General features: G+C 39.7%; 3 protein-coding genes and 1 long non-coding RNA gene across 5 annotated transcripts; 2 read left to right on the top strand and 2 right to left on the bottom strand.

Moving 5' to 3' along the window:
* Nucleotides 1-5,374: 5,374 nt before the first annotated feature.
* Nucleotides 5,375-8,859, top strand: LOC103975519 (probable mitochondrial adenine nucleotide transporter BTL3). Its single transcript, XM_018822016.2, has 4 exons — nucleotides 5,375-6,130; nucleotides 7,585-7,888; nucleotides 8,036-8,506; nucleotides 8,592-8,859. The coding sequence occupies exons 1-4, from the start codon at nucleotides 5,652-5,654 to the stop codon at nucleotides 8,658-8,660; spliced, it is 1,323 nt and encodes a 440-aa protein (XP_018677561.2). The 5' UTR covers nucleotides 5,375-5,651; the 3' UTR covers nucleotides 8,661-8,859.
* Nucleotides 8,860-9,015: 156 nt separating this feature from the next.
* Nucleotides 9,016-10,771, bottom strand: LOC103976254 (transcription factor MYB93-like). Its single transcript, XM_009391461.3, has 3 exons — nucleotides 9,964-10,771; nucleotides 9,766-9,895; nucleotides 9,016-9,676 (listed from the first exon to the last, which is right to left on the bottom strand). The coding sequence occupies exons 1-3, from the start codon at nucleotides 10,094-10,096 to the stop codon at nucleotides 9,049-9,051; spliced, it is 891 nt and encodes a 296-aa protein (XP_009389736.2). The 5' UTR covers nucleotides 10,097-10,771; the 3' UTR covers nucleotides 9,016-9,048.
* LOC135631259 (uncharacterized) lies at nucleotides 9,280-9,810 on the top strand. The gene is made up of 2 exons (XR_010494329.1): nucleotides 9,280-9,408; nucleotides 9,532-9,810. It is a non-coding gene; the product is annotated as an uncharacterized LOC135631259 (long non-coding RNA).
* A 1,909-nt stretch (nucleotides 10,772-12,680) lies between the features above and the next one.
* On the bottom strand, nucleotides 12,681-18,291 carry LOC135631386 (O-fucosyltransferase 7-like). 2 transcript variants are annotated; one of them, XM_065139013.1, is made up of 13 exons: nucleotides 17,923-18,291; nucleotides 17,482-17,580; nucleotides 17,213-17,315; nucleotides 17,041-17,108; nucleotides 15,780-15,868; nucleotides 15,293-15,473; nucleotides 15,073-15,201; nucleotides 14,855-14,988; nucleotides 14,541-14,754; nucleotides 13,570-13,754; nucleotides 13,392-13,487; nucleotides 13,176-13,306; nucleotides 12,681-13,104 (listed from the first exon to the last, which is right to left on the bottom strand). In XM_065139013.1, exons 1-12 carry the CDS (start codon nucleotides 18,073-18,075, stop codon nucleotides 13,183-13,185), a joined length of 1,575 nt encoding a protein of 524 aa, XP_064995085.1. In that variant the 5' UTR covers nucleotides 18,076-18,291; the 3' UTR covers nucleotides 12,681-13,104; nucleotides 13,176-13,182. The 2 variants fall into 2 exon arrangements, with proteins under 2 accessions (XP_064995085.1, XP_064995086.1); XM_065139014.1 differs by having other exon boundaries at nucleotides 12,681-13,073.
* Between the last annotated feature and the right edge of the window lie 657 nt (nucleotides 18,292-18,948).

The raw sequence follows: 18,948 nt of genomic DNA, 5'->3' as shown, positions 1-18,948 counted from the left end.
TAGATTCATTTGTTATCCTTTTTGCTTTGCTCTAAACTTCAGTCTTGCATGCATCAGCTGAAAGAACTCAAGCATACCAACTTAACTCAGGTCTAGCAATCAAAGTAAATGCGGAGAAGAGACAACATTTTGTTCTCTTTCCTTTAGAATTCAACGTGATGATACAGGAGATCTCGCTTGACCTTTGCAGATCTTATTTTGTCATAGCAAAAAAAAAAAGACAAATTTTCCATAAAAAGATGAAAAGATTTTTACATGTTCTGTATCTACATTTGCAGAGGTTGCTCAGACAGAGAACAGCAGATATATGGATGAAGTTTTTGTCAATGTATTTACATACATCTGTCATCAACTGACACACAGATGTGATATACACAAAAGTTCACTGCAAATTCTCAAGATCCAAAACATACTACAACATCCTGATATGCATACCCGAGGTTCCAACCAATTGGACACTGTATACTTGGAGAAGACCATGCTTCTGAAAGAAAGAAGAACATTGGGCAATGAAGCAAAAAGAAGACCTTTCCATGACAAGAACAGCCATTGTTGATCCAGTCAATAGAAACTGCTCCAACCAGTGCCACCTTTGATCCCAATCAACAACCATCACAGAAGAAGCTGACACATTGACATACTGCAGTAGCCTTCTTTCAGCACCGGGAACTCTGGGTATCTTTTAGTTAGGCCATGAAAGTTCTACACTTGACCACTAGCAAAGTAGCCAGCCCTTGACTGAGTGAGGAGGTGGAATCCACTCTAAGCCTTCTAATGGAGCAACACCTGGCTCTTTTCCAGGCCTCTCATGCGTGGAAAGATGGCGCCCACCGCTTTCAACCCATGATTGAAGCCTCAGCTGGATCAAAGAAGCCATGGGAGCTCAAATTATTGGAGGCAGAGAAGCTCCAATGGCAGCAGGTGGTCGCCATCATTAATCCACTCAGACCAGCTGTAAGAACAAGGTTGAAGAAAGAAAAGGGAAAAAGATGCTCATCCTTAAAGAGTTCAGACAAGCTGCATGTCATGCCTGCAAAACCAACTTCGATTATTCTACCCCAAACTGGATTTGAAAGAAGAAGGGGTTGATTCATATATCAGTGGCGACCACGGAATGGTTGGAAAAGACAAGTGTATCAGTTGATTCATACATCAGTGCAGCCTCAAAGGCGAAGCCGCCTTCTACTAAGATCCTTTCCTCAGTTCTTGATCACAAAACCTCCACCTGCAAGGCCAGAGAGGGGGTCGTAAGATTCATCGCATTCCGATGCTCTACTAATATGACATGCCCGGCATGGCTGCCTCTTGCCAATGAGACGAACCTCATCGCAAGTTTGGGCCGCCAAATACGGCCCATTTAGCCTGATAATAAATTGCTACAAAGACACGATGCAATAATTCAAAATTAAGCACCGAAAAGAACGCGGGAAAACAAGACCCTTCCGTAGGACGGATACCGACGCATTCAACCCCGCTTAAGTTACGACCATCGAGCCAGCACGCTACTTCATGCTCTCCAACTCCGCCTATCCTGTTGGAAGTCGTCCATTAAGTCGTGGGAACGAATAAGTTTCGAAGGTAGCACCGGAGATGGCTGGGAAGGAACATGAAGTGCTTCTCCCTCCGGTCGTCGCCGCCGCCGCCGAGGGAGCCAGAACTACCGGCGATCCCTCTTGTTTGTTTTCTTTGCGATTTAATGGGCTCTTCGAAAAACCGCAGTCATCCAGGGAGAAATCGATAAGTTTCCGGCGTATCCGAGGAGGAGAATGGATTTTCTCGGAGGAGTGGAGGTAATCCTTCTTCTTGATCTGAGGGTGTTGCTCGTTCTCCTTTTCAGGGTCTTTGTTTCCAATGGAGGAGGCATTGGTAATGAGGGTCGAGTGGCAATTCTAGGGTAAGTGGGAATTCCTCTTAGTTAAATTCTCTGCGTTTTCAGTTGATTGGAACCGCGTAGAGTGAGAAGAACGGCAAATAGATTGTGAGTAACGGAAGTTATATGAAGTTTTGACTGAGAGATCTCATCATATTGTATCTATTGAACTTCTTTGATACATACACGTATGCCTTTTTTATTTATTTATGAAATTAACCTATATATGTTACAAATAAGCTTATTAATTATGACTATGTGAAACATGAAACATATATATGTCCATGCATGTGATACATTTATCACAAATGCTTCAGGCAAATTATCTATTGATCTTTGTACTTTACCCATTTTGTTTAGCTTATGGCAACTTTTGTTGGAGGTTATGATATAAGTTTTCTATTTTCATTTGGTTGTCTTTTCTACAAGGCTATAGTCTGTCTAACCACCATAGAGTGTAGAAGTGTGTTACTTGATTTTTTTAATATATTTACATCTTTTTCACGATTAAGAAATTGCTAAGTTTCTCAAATTCACAACCAACTGGAAAGATTCATTCAGAAATGACTTGTGGTTATTCTCATTGAACCATATTATAAATTTTCCAGGTACACACAAGTGAATTTTTTTTGGGTATAAACACTGCTGTTTTGATTAAAGAATTGCAAGACTAATCTTAAGAACAGTTTGTTAGTTTACTGTGATCTTTCTCTCCTTTAAATCATTTATACTAAATACTCAAAAAATGGACTTAGAAATGTCCAGCATTTGTAATAAGTTCAATCCTACAACAAAGATGATGTTATTTGACAGTTTATTTGCTAGTTCTCTAGTGTTCTTTAAATTCGTTACATGATGTTACCAGAAACTAATATCAAGCTGCCACCAAAAGAAGGGTTTTGTATTTTAGTCTTTCATCCTTGATCATGTCAAAAGATAATTAGCAAACATTTCTGACCTAACAGTAATAACGGATGTTGTTTAATCAGATCAGGACCTTGACTAGATTCTATGATCTAGAATGTCAATTAAGAAGTTTTAGTTTATTCTAACTTATCTCGCGTCCGAGCTGGTAGTGGTTATCATGGCCATGATGCCCAGTATGAAGAGTTTACTTTTGGTCTTTAAGCTTCTTCCATTTAGCAGTTTCTGGATATGTAAGGCATTTGTTCTGGTTTCACTCCATTCAGGAGGCCTCGGAAAATTGGAGAAGGTCTAAAAGGTGCTGATATATGGTTGAGTTTTTCTGATATTGGGTAGCTGAATGGAGTGACATACATGGTTTTTAGATCTGGAGCTATCAGCCAAATGTTAGTGTTCGAAAATTAACATAATTCTTAGCGTTGCAATTAAGTTATACGCTAAGCATTTGTTTGATGAAATATAAATGAATGTGCAAATGATGTTTATGACAATTATTTTTGACAAAGATTACTGTTTATCATATTTCAAGTTTTTGCTGGGATCAGCTGAACCAGTGCCTCTGTTGGTGAGAGTTTGTTTAGAATGATGGTCAAGAGGTAGTGATTGGATTTCAGAAGGACCTTTTCAGTTGGTTCTTTGAAGTCTTCCTGAAATATAAGAGACGGATTTGGCCCAGATGAGATTCATTACACTTGGTTATGTTCATAGGTTGTTTTAGTAGGGTTAGATGAAGCATGCATTTCAGGTGCTGAAGGAAATTGACAGGAATTTGTCATATCCCATGCTCTATTGATTGTTGAAGTAATGAAATTAAAAGCACCTCCAAAAGTTAAGATATTTGGTTGGAGAACCTTGAAGGGAAAGACTACACACCCAACTTTTATTCTATATATTGAAATCAATGTCAATTCTGCATGCATTTTGGTGCCTCCAGTGAGGAAATTGATGAGAACCTTTTTACATGTCCCTTTGCAGTTGTGGCATGAATGAAGATAATGTTTTTTTGGGGAAACTAATGATTACCATCCTCTCTTGAGAATGCCTTAACCTCTTGTCACTCTGTGCCAAAAAATGACTATAATCTGGACAGAAATTTTTTTTGGATAGACTTGGATTGTTTGATCCGAGATACTAAGAATCTTCGAATAAAAACTGATGGTTCTTCTTTTTCACAATTTTGAAAAGATGGTGAATCTTTAGGAAATTTTTTCTAAGAACATAGTTTTATCACACACTCTTACTATTCACATAAGACAGCAGCTCTCCCAAACCTACCTTTCATATTTCTTTTTCTATTGCTTTGTATTATGCTTTTACATATTCTATTTTTTAAAAAAATTAGGTTGTTCTGAATCCTGTTTCATCGAAAAATAAAAATCAATTACTCTAGTTATACTTGTATGATCCTTGGGTTAGAGAAGTATTCCATATTGCAGTTGCTTAATGTGGTACTTGCGATTGATAGCCATACCTATTTTGTTTTTAATATGTCTTATAAATTTTTGTGCTAGATGTAGTTTAAGGCCATTTGTTATTAGTCCAAATTGTTTATTATAAGATTTACTATGTATCAGTTTATTTGGTAATTTAGTATGAAACATTGTGCGAAAGGAAAGTGAATGATTTCGGTTCAGGTTGAATGTATATTTTATTTTAATTGAATTCGATAGATCATCTGTAGAATAATTCCTTATTTGACTTTAATGCCAACGTGATATAATCAGACTTGGTTGTGATGAGACCTTGCGACATTTTGAACTTTATAGGATGCTTTATTCACTTTGGTATAAACTGATAGGTAGACATGCGATTGTCTTATCCACATGAACATCCATTTTTGTTGATCAAACTGCCCATGCCAATGACTCTTAGTCTTAGGGGTTGAAGCATATGATGTGTGTTGAGTTTAAGGATAATTTAGGCACTCCATTTTATATCGCATCAAAACTTGTTTATCTTTGAAAATGCTTACCTATACTGGCTATCGTCCATAAATCATAATGTGCTTTTTGTACTTGCACAAGTAGACATCTTCTTATTCTGGTGCTAGAAGAATCGCATGGCCTCATACTGTTCTGATATGTTAAAGGCAGCAGATTCGATCCTGCCAGAGGCATGAGAGAATAATGGAAATATGCTACAATGACTTGCAACCAAGGAAAGCAGCTCAAAATTCGTATTCTAGTTGATCAAGATGCACTAGGAAGTTATTCTAAATGACAGGTATGTATGCATACTCGGGCATATGCCCTCTCGTTGCCATCATTCAACTGCCAGTTTTTTTTAGAAGAGTATAGACTCGAGATGTCGATTTTGTATGGCTTCACGGCTTCAAAGTTCATCATCTTATTGGAATGACTCGGGGGTTTTCTTGATGCAATTTTCTGCTGTCATCTTCCCAAAGCTTATGCCCATGGTTCCTCATGGCAACCTAAGTTGCAAATAGGTATATATATATATATAAAGTGTCAAATGTGTTATTTTAAACTCAGAAAGGATAGATACGGAAAGCCGTACATAAAAATAAAACAGGGGCCCACCTTGGTCATCAGAGTTAACGATGTCCAACTTCCGATCCATAAAAAAACAGAAAAGAAAAATCCACGTGTGCAATGTCAGGTTCCCCAAAACTAGTGGAAGCTAACGCCGGCGGAACCCAAAAGGCCTCTTTTGCCACTACCATCTCCATTTCGCCCCGAGCATATTCGCCTCTCCATGACTCTTCTTCTCGAACGCTTACATTGCTCGCCACACTCCCACGTCTCCCCGCTTCCTACCTTCTCCAAATCTTGACCCTTTCCCTAGAAATACATTCTGAACTCTGTAGCTTCTCCCATCTGTTCTCCCTCTCGTCGCGATGCCTGGCATGGAGGTCCGCTTCCACGCCGCCATCCTTCCTCGCATCCGCCTCCCGGATGAGCGATACGTTCCACCCCTCTTCGCCGACGGAGGTCGCCTCTTCCTTGAACCCTGTGTCCCAGATTCCGCAGTGACGATGCCGGTTAGATTGTGCCGTTCCTGCGGAAAGCCGGCTCCTTTGGGCGGGATCAGGTGGGGAGGCGCTGTCGGGGACTGTTTCCTGTCGGTGAGCTTGTCGGTGAAAGGAAGCGAGGGTTTCGTGCGGGAGTCCGCGGGATTCCTTGGGAAGGAGGTGAGGAGGTCGGAGGAGGCGGCGTGGGAAGGGAAGGATGATGGCGTAATGGTGGTTTTGGAGGAGCATGAGAAGAACAGGATTAAGAACGAGAATATGAATGGTAGAGTGCAGGGGGTGGGAGCCGGTGCAATGAACACCACCAAGCATCTCTGGGCTGGAGCTGTCGCCGCTATGGTTTCGAGGCACTGTGAAGCTCATTTCTTTGTTTTATGTTTGATTCATTATCATTAGTTCCTCTTTTTAATAGAACTATATCGCAAACAAGCTACTTATTTTTATTCTTCATCAATATATTTTTATTCTCATCCGTTTCTGCTGCTAATTGTCAGCTTTTTATAGGGCCTACCGAAGGAACATAATTTGGCATATATCAGTGAGTTGAGATGGCTACTGTTTTCCTTCGAGTAATAATAGTGTTGTTTGTCAAGACTTAGTGAAAAAATAAAAAATGTGTGTTTCTGAGAATTCTATTTCCTTATTGGTAAGTTCGAATTAGAGGAGGGATTACTACATTGCGAAACACCAGAAAGATTGAAGGATAGTAACAAATTCTTAAAAAATTGAACCACTAGCATGCTTGGTTCTGAGAATCACAATACGATTATACATTCAACAAATTATTTAATATAAATTTCATGCACTGTTATATTAGGTTACTTTTTAATTTGTTGTTATCAAGAATGTCTCTATCCTGATGGACAAGTATGTGGTGGCCTTTCTATGATTTTTCAGATCTTTAGGTACTTCTAGGAATGTGGAGGCTTTTGGATTGCTACCAAAACCTATTTGGTTCCTTGTTGCACTTTGATTTATTTGAATAGTTGAAATATCTTCCACCAATTTGGACTCAATAACTACAAGTAATCTCTCATACATGCAGTAAAACACATACAAATTTTGTCTTATTTTATTCTTTCCAGTTCTGGAATTGAGATTTATCCTAATTGGTAGATAAGAGCTTAAAGTAAATGAGAATGAGAAATTATAGTGGTTGCGACCCCTTTCTTTTATCATGCTCGTATATTATTTGTTAAGTCTTTTTTTGCTGTAAACCATGATTTTGAATATGCTTCTATCTTTTACTACTATACCAAGCATACTGCCAATATTATTTACTGGTCTGATCAGATTTTTTTGACTTTGAAATGATATCTAATGTTATTTTTTGGTTTGTCAGTTTCAGATCCTGTACGTGATGAAACTTCAAATTCTTGTCTTATATATAACGTTGTTTAGTATAAGAATTTTGTGATTCAGATCCCACCGTATCACCATTTATCTTCTTTTTCTCATATACAAATTTTTGGACCTTGTTCATGACTTTACTCTCTCCTATTGAGCTGCCCTTCAGAAACAGTAGTTAACTTATGAGGACTAGTTAGAGTGGGACATTATGACATCTCATATATTGATATTGTGGTGTATCAGGACCTTTGTTGCTCCTCTTGAGAGGCTACAGTTGGAATATGTAGTTTGTGGTGAACAGAGCAATCTATTTGCACTCCTCATATATTGATATTGTGGTGTATCAGGACCTTTGTTGCTCCTCTTGAGAGGCTAAAGTTGGAATATGTAGTTTGTGGTGAACAGAGCAATCTATTTGCACTCCTCATATATTGATATTGTGGTGTATCAGGACCTTTGTTGCTCCTCTTGAGAGGCTAAAGTTGGAATATGTAGTTGGTGGTGAACAGAGCAATCTATTTGCAGTCATTAACAAAATTGCAACGACACAAGGGTTGAAGGGCTTCTGGAAAGGGAACTTTGTCAACATTCTTCGTACTGCTCCTTTTAAAGCAATTAACTTCTATGCATATGATACATATAGAAAGCAGCTTCTGAAACTATCTGGAAATGAAGAAACAACAAACTTTGAAAGGTTTCTTGCGGGGGCTGCAGCTGGCATTACTGCAACAATTCTTTGCATACCGATGGACACGGTATGGATAAATTGTTGATTTCTTATTCCTTGGTTTGAAGATAATTTTAATGTTTTTGCTGATATATTTCGAGTGATTGCATCGGAGTTTTAGATACAGAATGTGCCAATGTTTTTATATCTAAGCCTTGAAAATTTAAAATTTCAGATACGAACGAAGATGGTAGCTCCCGGAGGGGAAGCCTTGGGAGGTGTCATACGTGTTTTCCGTCACATGATCAAAACCGAAGGATTCTTTTCTCTTTACAAGGGGCTTGTGCCGTCTCTCATAAGCATGGCACCTTCAGGTGCAGTCTTCTACGGCGTGTACGATATACTGAAGACAGATTATCTGCGGTCACCGGAAGGGAGGAACAGGTTGGCTTTAATGAAACAACAACAAGGTGAGGAAGTGAATGCCTTTGATCAACTGGAGCTGGGACCGGTGAGGACTTTGCTCTACGGGGCCATTGCCGGTGCTTGTGCTGAGGCTGCCACATACCCGTTTGAAGTGGTGAGGCGACATCTACAGATGCAGGTTCAAGCAAACAAACTGAATGCCTTTGCCACGTTTATGAACATAGTTGACAAAGGTGGTGCCCCGGCACTGTATGCTGGCATGATTCCTAGCTTGTTACAGGTACTTATCACCAGTATGTGTGTGTGATCATTGCTTCATATTTTTATGGTGATCTGTAATGATCGAGGTGTCTTTTCTTTCCCAGGTACTGCCATCTGCTTCCATTAGCTATTTCGTCTACGAGTCTATGAAGATAGTGCTGAAGGTGGAATGAGCATATTGGAGGGGTGATTAATTGTTTCTTCTGTTTTTTCTTTGTATTTTTTCCGAGCTCAAATAAACTATAAACCCTGGAATCGAATTGCTCACCATCATGTGATCAGATTAAACCATGACGTGCCACAACGGGGCCGAATGTTCCTACCAACCGGGCAATGTGGCCGCCTATAATAAATATACAGGTGTTGAATCAACATGCCGTCCGTTGTTCCTTTACTTCTGCTGTTATGAATCAATTAGCAATCAAATTATTGCCATGAAGTGCGAATCCAACACCAACCTCGATCTCTTATCATAAGTGGTTTACAGTACAAGTGCATGGGACGACGTATACTAAGAACCCGCTGCTGCGGAAAGGGAAGCGACAAAGAGATCAACTCAACTCAGTCGTAGAGAGGATCATCAGGCCAAATTGAAGGAGCTACACCGTGACTACAAGTGCTACAGACAGCTTCATTGCCCCATGAGGCATCGTGAAGAGAGGGGAGAGTTGGTGAAGAAACCATGGATGTCATCATGTCTTCTCCCTTCCTGTCATTGATCAGCGGGTGCTCGAAACTGCGTGACGTTCCAGGCAAGTTCTGGTGGAGAGCTGGGGAGCCAAATAGCGGTGAAGGGCAAGGAGAAGGGAGAGAAGCGGGCCAAGGCATGGGTGTGTTTGCCAATTCCATGGGTTCCATTTCGGAGATGATGATGCTATTGCTGCTACCGCTAGTTACTACTGGTGTTGCAGACTGGAGAAGGTAATCCAGGAACTGTAGCTTAGCCAGCTTAATAGCCTCTGCCTGTAGATGACCTCCATAGTCGTCCCACGATGATCTTTCCATGATTTCTTTGTGACTTGCGAGAGCTAAATGTGGTAGCAGGCTGGCAAAGAGTTCTGTGCTCGTCCGGTTGGTCATCGGATCGGTGCTCGTACAGATCGGCTTCTTCTTCTTCTTCAGGGAGTTCCAAAAGTTCTTTATGTCATTGTCAGTGCGGCCCGGGAGGTGCGCGGCGATAGTCGACCACCTAAGGAAACAAGAAGAAAGAGGCGAGCCATACGTTCGATGTTTGGAATCCAGGCGACCTAAGGCAGGGTTGTGGAGCTGAGGTTGTACCTGTTGCCATGGATGGAATGGAGATGAAGAATGGTGTTCTCTTCTTCTGGGGACAACTTTCCTCTCTTGATATCTGGTCGTAAGTAGTTAGTCCATCGAAGCCTGCAGCTCTTGCAACATCTATTGAGTCCTGCACAAGAAGCACGCATTTATCTTCAGTATATATACATACGTTGATAGAATATATAGAGAGACGACCAGCTAGTTTGGGGAGGGTTTTCCAGCTTCCATGGCCATGGTTCTGGATGAACTGGATGAGCTTTTGGTCCTCCTCAGAGGTCCAGGAACCCTTCTTGAGATCATTCCCATCGCAGCATGGAGATCTTCCCATGCTTCCTTGCTCCAATGCTCAACTATTCCTTGCACTTGAAGTCGGCCATTTATACACCCTGTTCTCCTGGATCAACATCAAGCAATCGGTTGAATCTAAATAGCAGCTCTCCAATGCCACAGCAATTGAGTTCATGCATGCATGCGACGTTCAGAGGTCGCTTCCGTCGACGGGAAAAATAGTCAAAAGGGCACAGGGCTAATTGCTGTTGTGAGAGTCCATTGTTTCATCAACTTGCAATCACAATCTTAAGGACATCGATCATTGCATCAGCTCTCAATAATAAAGACGACACACCCATTAATGGAGGGAGTGATCCAAGCAGCATCGAAGCCCGTTAGACCAGAACATGAGACATGTCCTGCTGTTGCTTGAAAGGAGAAGGCCAGGGTAGGTTTGAGAGTGCTGACTTGAGAAGATGAACATGATCACTGCCACAATCAGGAGGCGGCTAATGTGATCGTCCAACTAAATATTAAGAAAATGTTCATGTGTAAGATGAAGGTTAAGATAGTATGAGTCTGACGTTCAAATCAAATCAAGCCACATATGAAAATAGGATACTCTTAAAAGATAGTGGTGTACAATATATGAACTCAACCTTTGGCATTGTATCGGTGTCTGATCTCCAATTACGGTGAGCTTGTAAATGTTCGTCACCGAAACAAAGAAAGAAATGACTGTGAAATGTGAAGCAGATGTTATTCTGTTTACAAGAGAAATGACCAAACCATTTCGTTCGTATCCCTGCAAACGTTTCGACGTCTTCTGTGATCAGATTATTTGGAAATGGAAACAAGTAGAATTAACAGAAATCTATAGCGGAAGATCTTTCGAGCAGCAAAAGATTGAACAGTGCATCCTAATCAAAGAGATGTGTGCAGCAAGCAAAGAATCTTCGCCAGATACCAAGTGCATGTTCAACACCACCTGCGAGGTCTTGCAGACATCAAAAGATGACCAAGATTGCAACAACGGCATCTACAGGGCTTGACGGATGCTTGTCACCGAATTAAAATGAACATTAGCTCATCCTTCGATCACGTCCTCTCTCAGGTGCAACTGCTTCCTAGTCCAGACAAAAGGAGCAGTTAACTGTGATGGATTCATCAGAACAAAACTACAAATTCTAATAATTGTCTGACTGCTATCTGCCACCAATATGTTCAAATTCCTACGTGAATTCAGACAGCTTGGTCATGTTGATGGGGCCTGAATGCCATCGTCATGCTCAGGTTTCTCCGATGTGTCGACTGATTCAATGGTGTTCCTAACAACAGCAACTCCAGTATTCAAAATTAGTCGGAACAGTTAGATTAGTCAAACTAATCAGTGAGATTAACCAGGGGAATGTCCCAATCGCATATCTTATGGTCCTTTTCCTAACTAGTCTAAGAGTGGTTATATCCGAGATCGTCGGACATTAAGAGGGGACATGTGATGTGTTGAGTGAGAGCATAACATAATGTTCATTACTTCTGTAGCCCACGTCACTTGACTGAGCCCTTAACGAGGTCAAATACTAAATCTTATGACCATGTGTGATCATTTGAGTCTACGTGTCCTTAGATCAGATCGTTATATGTCGATAATATATGATTGACGGGTCATTATGATGACTAACCTATCCAACATGTTCAAACTTATTTATTTCTCATGTCATTTTCGCTTATCAAGAATAATAGAAGGAAAGAAAAAAATATATAATAACTTAAAAATAATAGTAAAAAAAGAATCAATCATTCTATTCGGTTTTACTAAGGAAGTAAACTCTTAGGATAAAGGTGTATTCAGTTTTACTTTGAAAGTAATCTCACATTTTTATGTCTCTAAAGTGATGATATAATCATTTCACCAAAATAATAATTGGGGTTTCACGCCATCAAAATAAAACTCAATTCAATGATCCATTTTGGATAATTTTCGTTCTAATGTTCTAATCGATTAGAAAAAAAGATTAAAAAAATATATAAATAAATAAAATTATAATTGTATCAAATTAAATATATAATACATTCTATCCTTTAAAGAATATAATATTTTTTTACTTGATTTGAAAAATAATCTACCCCTCTTAATGATAATTTAGATTGATAGACTTCATTCAAAATCTTGTAGAGATAATCTTTAAAGTTTCTTCAATCAAAATTTATCATCTTTAATCAAGATCAAATCTTATTTCTTTTTTTTTTTTTTAATTGCCTCCTCTCTTTTTTCTCATTGAGTAGATGTTCACATATGATAACTTATTATATATACGATATATCTCTAAATTAGTTAAATTTATTTAAATAAAATCTAAACTAAATAATTTTTTGTCAAAATTTGTTAAACTATCATTGGAATCATGTTCCATTTTTTCTGTTTATGACATTATATATATATATATATATATATATATATATATATATATATATATATATATATATATATATATATATATATATATATTCTCAGCAGACTTGTCTCGATTGATATTATCAAAATAAACACACAAAGTTCTGTATCGCACCAAAAGGGTGTTTAATAAGCCACGTTCACGAAAAGGTGCACAACCAAACAGCCAACAGATGCAGGCACACAATAGTCAGTCAATCAGATTCTTTGACCATTCAGCTTAATAGTAGCAATTTGTATGACAAGTGCATTTTGGAAATCTATATGACAGTGCAGTGCACACGGAAGAAGACAACCAATGCTGTGTGTTTTGTCCTTTCCAAATGGTACATTTGTGTTGTAATGTTGCAGCAATGGTGTGAGTAATTGCAGTTGTTGCTTTGGCCAAATCGCAGCCTCCATCCATCCAAGCCCCCAGGTTCTATTTCTTCAGGTATACAAAACGAGATCAACTTCCTTAGTTCCTCCCAACAAAGTGGTCCTGTAATTGATCTCCACTTTGCTGATAGGCTTAAACATGTACAAAAATCCACAGCCCTATCAGAATTCCAACACCTCATCGGTCATGCGAGATGCTTAGCTGGACCGTGTCGAATTTGCCAAGCCATCGGCTGTATCCCGTCATTTCATTTTTATACAGAATTCTAGCATATATTGATTTATCTATGCACAAGTGAGTTACCCAATTGTTAAGGTTGCTGCTGACACATACAATCCGGTAGAGGGTTCTCGTAAAATACTTCTTCGGACCGAAACCTCTCTATGCCCCTCGTGCCAGGAATAGGACCTTTCCTTTTGCGGGCAGAACCTCGCCTATCATATCGAAAAATGAAAGATAAAGTATGGCAATATTAAACAAAAGGAAAGAAGCAAGTATTATGCTCACACTGTCACCTACCGTCTTCTATGAATCTCTGTGATGATATTTGACAGCTTCTTCCCTTCTTTAAGAGATCCTTGGTTGATCATATCAAACAGATGAACAAGAGCTTTTCTACATACATAAAGGTTGCAGACAAAAAGGTTCAATAAGCTCAAAAGCCTTTCACCGGTAAGGAGGGAAATACCAACATTACCTGTCAGGATTAATAGTTTTCCGGTGACCAAGGAAACGGCGATGACCCTCAACTGCCCTTGCCATATTCCCTGAGTATGATGGGATAAAGACGTCGCTTTCCACTGATACAATGTAGTCTAATGCTGCCATTTGAGATGCATAATCTTTGAAAGGTCCAAGCTCTTCAGCTGATGCTAGTTTCTCCTGCGATGAAGTCCACAATTTAAGACTGTATAAAGCCAAGATCAAGTCACAGGGATGTGTTTCAGACATTGATGGGCATCAGGCCATGAATCATGACCCAGCATATACTGATAAGCAATGGAGATGAATGGAGCACTTTCTGAAAACAGAAAATCTGACAGCAGCATATCAGACAACAATCTATCAATTAAGAGTGATGTTTCTGGTTCCTGATTGTTCCTGTACATTATTGTGGTTCTTAGATCATTTTATGGTTGTAGGCATCTAATTATCGGATGTGATTGGTGTCATAAGGAGATCCAGGCAACTTTTTTCCTTCTTTGAACTTTGACAAGATAAAATATGTTACTGCCGAAGTTGATGATAAAGGTCTAGTACTGAAGCTAGAACTAAGTAGAACAAGGTTGATGCAGTCAAATACTCAATAAACTTCATAACTGATATTAAAGAAATCTAAACAATCTTTCCAAAAGGAGATTAAGCAAATAATCAAAATCTTTATCTAGGAGGCATTGTTAAAAATCTAAACAACTTCCACAACTTACATTCATTTGCAATGGCAACTTTGGAATCAAGTAACAAATGATTTTCATGAAATAATGTTTTGAATCTGTGGTTGGGGGTGTCTACACTATATATTATTCTTCATGCTTACATCACAAAAAAAGATGTATTCTCAGTGAAATATCACAAAAATAGAGTTAAACTAAAGCATATTTCATCAGAAATAAAAACTAACATCCACAATATGCTGCCTATTGTCCATGGCAGTCATTCATTTAATACCTTGCTCAATAAAATGGGAAAACGAGACTGTAGATCAGCCAAATGAGAGTCCCCTCCATATATTGCTCCAGCTGCAATGTATATTGGAGTATTTGATGGATATCCTAGAGAAGAAAGAAAGATCCCAACTTCCTTTGGGGTCAATGGGCAATATCCTTTGTCCCTTTGTTCTTGTGAATCTATTTCTTTGACCTTCCAATAGGAAATATTTTCTCTGCAGAATAGGGAAGAAACGTTTTAATGCCATACAACAAGAGTTTGTCTTCTACTCCCAACATCCAGAACTTTATTTTGTCAAGTCTCAACAGCAATACCTAATCCTTGCCAATTCATCAGATTCCGCAGGTGTCAAGCCATACGTACACCCACTAAAAGCAAGCATGTCCTTCTCATAACGTAAGTGCAAAGTGATATAACGACCATAAGACCTCATTCTCTCCACCAACAACTACAGAATAAAAAGCATAAAAAATTGATGATTGTATACGGACAGTTATCAAAAAGCAGAAAACAGAGCATTAAAGGCTAGTACTTTTCCTAGAGCCTCAATCTGTGGAGAAAATTTGAGAGCCTCATAAAAAGCACGGCAACGAAGTTTCTGAATGTCAGAAGGAAGGTTATTATTTGCAAGACGTGAATCTGACTTAGCAGCTTTGATAACCTGCCGGCAAAAGCATTTCAATTAGAAACATTAGCATCGCTGAATCTTGATAGAAGGATAGAAATGAACTTCTGTGTTCCAGCAAATATACCTCGTAATTATCCCACTTGCGTGATATCTCATCTTGGTAGTAGTCCAGTCCTGACCAGCTTCGGAAATGTATTACTGCTTTTGCAGTTGTCATCAATTCTTTAGGAAGTTTCTTTACAATTTTAACATCATTGGCCAAGGTGCGGATAAAATGTTCTTCATCAAACACATCGGAGAAATTGCTGACATATATTCATGAAAAGTATCAGACGACATCTAAGCACATGGAAATTCATCATGAACAACATAAAAAAATAGCAGTATTTATGAAAATTGAAGCTATAACTTTGTTGGGCACAAAGAACATGGACCAGTGTCGAACATGGCACATGACAGTGGCATCTAATTATGAGAACTTACACGAACTTTGGCAACATGCATGAGAAATGGATATTAGCGAGTATACAATGTGAGTTTTATCTACAGCATCTACATAGGTCTAGTCCTGCCAAAGCATAAAAGGGGAAAATAAAAAAAGCAACTTTTACCTAGAATCTTGCCAAAATGATCTCTTATCAAGTTGAGGAATAACAAGTGTAGCATTGATCAATCGTGCAACAGCTACCATGTCACATATCTGCCATTCCAAATGATGGTTCTTATGAGGTTTCGACCAGTCATGAATGAATAAATACAGAAAAGATAGACGTCATAAGTTATATGTGATGAGGCAAAAAGCTTTCTATCAAGGCTACATTTCGAAGCCATGTAAGCTGTTATGCTATGGCCAACATTATTAAAAGAAAAAGGATACACAACAAAGAATCTCACTGAATGCATTCAAAAGAATTAACAAACAGAATTTAAATTAGATGTCCATCATATCACGAAATTATAAGATCTCTTCATGCTAAGAAGCATATTTGCTTGGGGCTAAGTGCCTGGAAAAACAAGGGTAGTCTGTGACTGCAGTTCAATCTAGATTCAGGAGCTAGTAACCTATTACATGAGTCTTTTCTCACAATAGTTCTTCTTTAAACAGCTTTAAATCCAATAAATATCAGTAGCTACGACCTTTTTATTTAATCATCAATTAGATTTAAAAACTAACATGGTTCCAGGGCTGTTATATGTTAGGATGGATAAGTAACTCGGGCCATTTGTGTCATTGGTCATACCTTAAGTTACTAGCACACTGTTGAGCATGTATACAAGAATTCAAGTAATGTGACATGAAGCATAAACAATGACATGAAGATTTAAGTGATGTGGTGCCACCAGATTCAGTTGAGTCTTTATCCCCACTAGTAAAGAATCATGACTCTCTTTTCTTATAGAAGTGGCATAAGGTATTCCTTCCCTTAGAATAATGACTCGATTGTGTCACAGGATAGCTTTAGTGACACCTCTTCTTACTGTTCTTGGTTTTTTGGAGCAATTTAGCATAGCATTGCCTAGCTGTTGCATCTCGTTAATATTGGCATGACAGTTATTTGAATTGAATTATTTTGAAAGTTCTAGTAATGACTAGTTCTTTAAAAATGAAGAATATATGACTAGTGATCCCACATCTAATAAATTGGATATTGAGATTTGAACGAGGCAAGCAAAAAGGACTAGGTAGGGGGCATGAAACTGCATGTAGGATACCAATTAGGCTGACATCAAGATCTCTTTTCAAGCCATCATTTTCTAAAGATTGGGTGGGTTCACTTCTGCTGCTATGTCAAACATAGGCAGGTTTGCATCAGGTCCCCAATGAAAGCCAACAACAAAATACCCAGTTGAGAGAAAGCAACCACTACATACCCCAGCCCGCATTTGGTTTAGCCCCCCATTGGCATGAACTAGCAAGTAGCCCCTTGACCGCGTTGGAGCTGCAAAAATATCACGTTGACAAAAAAGGTTGGTAAATCACAAGATGATAGCAAGAAAATATGCAGCTAAGAGACCAAGAAATCGACAAGTAGTGTTCTCTCACGAAGATAAGAAGAGCTGGGAGCCACACAGGGCACAAAATAACGATTCGAAGGAGGCTTCCACAGCTTCTCGAAACCGGAATCTCCCTCCCTCACGCTGCCCACCTGCCAGATATGGAGGAAACGAGATCAACAAAATAGACGGCAACACTATCTTCGCCATAGAGCACCGTCATACATCAAAATATCAAGAAAAAGATATTACAAGAACACGACAATCTGCTAACAACAGATGCAAACCAACATTCTGGAAAATGTGGTACGGGATCACCTTCTGAGTGGAAATCTTAAGCTTGGCAAGTTGGGGTGGCGCGATCTCCTGCGTCCAGCTGAGTTCGCTCGCCTTTCGCCGGTATCCCACCTCACGTTGCTAAACGAAAACACACCACCAAACTCAAATCGTATCACATGATGTGGGCAACAAGAAGGGTCAGCAAACCCAAGCCCCAAAATCTTTTTCCTCGTGAGGATCATATCCATCGGAGATTGATTAAAGAACAAGCAAATCCGTGCCCAAATAATAACGGGCATGGGGATAGCAAAGATTACAAGAAACGAATCAAGAAAATGTCAACTTTTTAGACCTAGATCACCTTCCAAGAATCAAGAAAGCCAGACATGTAGGAAAGAAGACATCTTTAAGGCGGAGAAGCACAAAAACAATGAAAGGGAAAGAGAAGAGAAGAAACAGAAGAGGAGGAGGAGGAGATGCCTTGGTGAGCTTGAAGGCGTCGGGGACGGCGGCGGAGGGCAGGAGGAACACGTGGACGGCCACGAGCGCGCCGACGGCGATGGCGCCGATGGCGCAGGTCAGGGCCCACCGCAGGGCCCAGAGTCCGGCCGGCGTCGACCTGCGCCGCTGCATCCTGCCCGTTTTCCCTTCCTTGTCACTCGCTCTGGTCCTGCTCTGCGTGCCACTTTATAAAGGGAGAAGGCAGAGGAGAAAACAAAGAAACCAACAGAGAAAGAAGGAAGGAAATGTGGATGAATGGGATAGAGTGCGTGAGAGAGAGAGAGAGAGAGAGAGATAGAGAGAGAAAGAGAGAGAGGAGAAGAGAGGCTTTCCAACTGTCCTTCTTCCAGTGCCAGCACCGCCACACTGCCGTTCCCACTGTGCCCCTCCCTCCCCCCGCTTCTATTCCCATAGTAGCCCCTCCCCTGTTCTCCCAAATCGGCACCAGCCATCGAACGCAGTAAAAAAAAAATGGCATCTTAATACCCAACATTTATGACTATATCGACGTAACATCAAGAAACCTGTGCAATTTCTATGCCTTCCCTTTTCTCTTGCTTTTGTTTCCACCTTATTTTGCTCCCACTGTTTGATCATTCTTACTGTAGCTATATTTGCGGTGAGTTTCTGCATTGCTATCTCCCATCCATCATATACATTCATATAAAAAATTGGATATACTACAACATAAATTTCTTGATAACACCAAAGCTTGTCACTAAAGCAAGCTTCTTGAAGAATCAAAAACAAAATTTTCATGCTCCTCGGAACCTGATCACTGAAATCAGGGCTTTGCAGCACCGGAAGTCAAAACTCTTCCACCTTGGCTTTCTCAATCATCTATTATGGCTGTGTGGTGTTGGGACAATAGGAACAATGTGGAGGGTTAATGAGGCATGAGGATGGCTGCATGTCGAGGTAGATCTCAGCATAAAGGACAACATCTAGGCATTAATTATCGGTTTAGGTGAGTAATCTGTCTGAGAAAGATCTTGCCTGTCTTAC

This window comes from Musa acuminata, chromosome BXJ3-2 (assembly GCF_036884655.1).
Source record: "Musa acuminata AAA Group cultivar baxijiao chromosome BXJ3-2, Cavendish_Baxijiao_AAA, whole genome shotgun sequence".
In the NCBI taxonomy this organism is placed as follows: Eukaryota; Viridiplantae; Streptophyta; class Magnoliopsida; order Zingiberales; family Musaceae; genus Musa; species Musa acuminata.
The sequence above is the reverse complement of the archived record's forward strand: the minus strand, read 5'-3'. Positions and strand labels throughout refer to the sequence as shown.

Coding starts and splice junctions, on each gene's coding strand:
- LOC103975519 (XM_018822016.2), top strand. CDS start 5,652: ATGCCTGGCATGGAGGTCCGCTTCCACGCCGCCATCCTTCCTCGCATC. Junction 7,889..8,035: donor TTTGCATACCGATGGACACG/GTATGGATAAAT, acceptor TTAAAATTTCAG/ATACGAACGAAGATGGTAGC. Junction 8,507..8,591: donor TGATTCCTAGCTTGTTACAG/GTACTTATCACC, acceptor TTTCTTTCCCAG/GTACTGCCATCTGCTTCCAT.
- LOC103976254 (XM_009391461.3), bottom strand. CDS start 10,096: ATGGGAAGATCTCCATGCTGCGATGGGAATGATCTCAAGAAGGGTTCC. Junction 9,896..9,963: donor AACCCTCCCCAAACTAGCTG/GTCGTCTCTCTA, acceptor CTTCTTGTGCAG/GACTCAATAGATGTTGCAAG. Junction 9,677..9,765: donor CATTCCATCCATGGCAACAG/GTACAACCTCAG, acceptor TTGTTTCCTTAG/GTGGTCGACTATCGCCGCGC.
- LOC135631386 (XM_065139013.1), bottom strand. CDS start 18,075: ATGCAGCGGCGCAGGTCGACGCCGGCCGGACTCTGGGCCCTGCGGTGG. Junction 17,316..17,481: donor TTAAGATTTCCACTCAGAAG/GTGATCCCGTAC, acceptor CATATCTGGCAG/GTGGGCAGCGTGAGGGAGGG. Junction 13,488..13,569: donor AAAACTATTAATCCTGACAG/GTAATGTTGGTA, acceptor TTATGTATGTAG/AAAAGCTCTTGTTCATCTGT.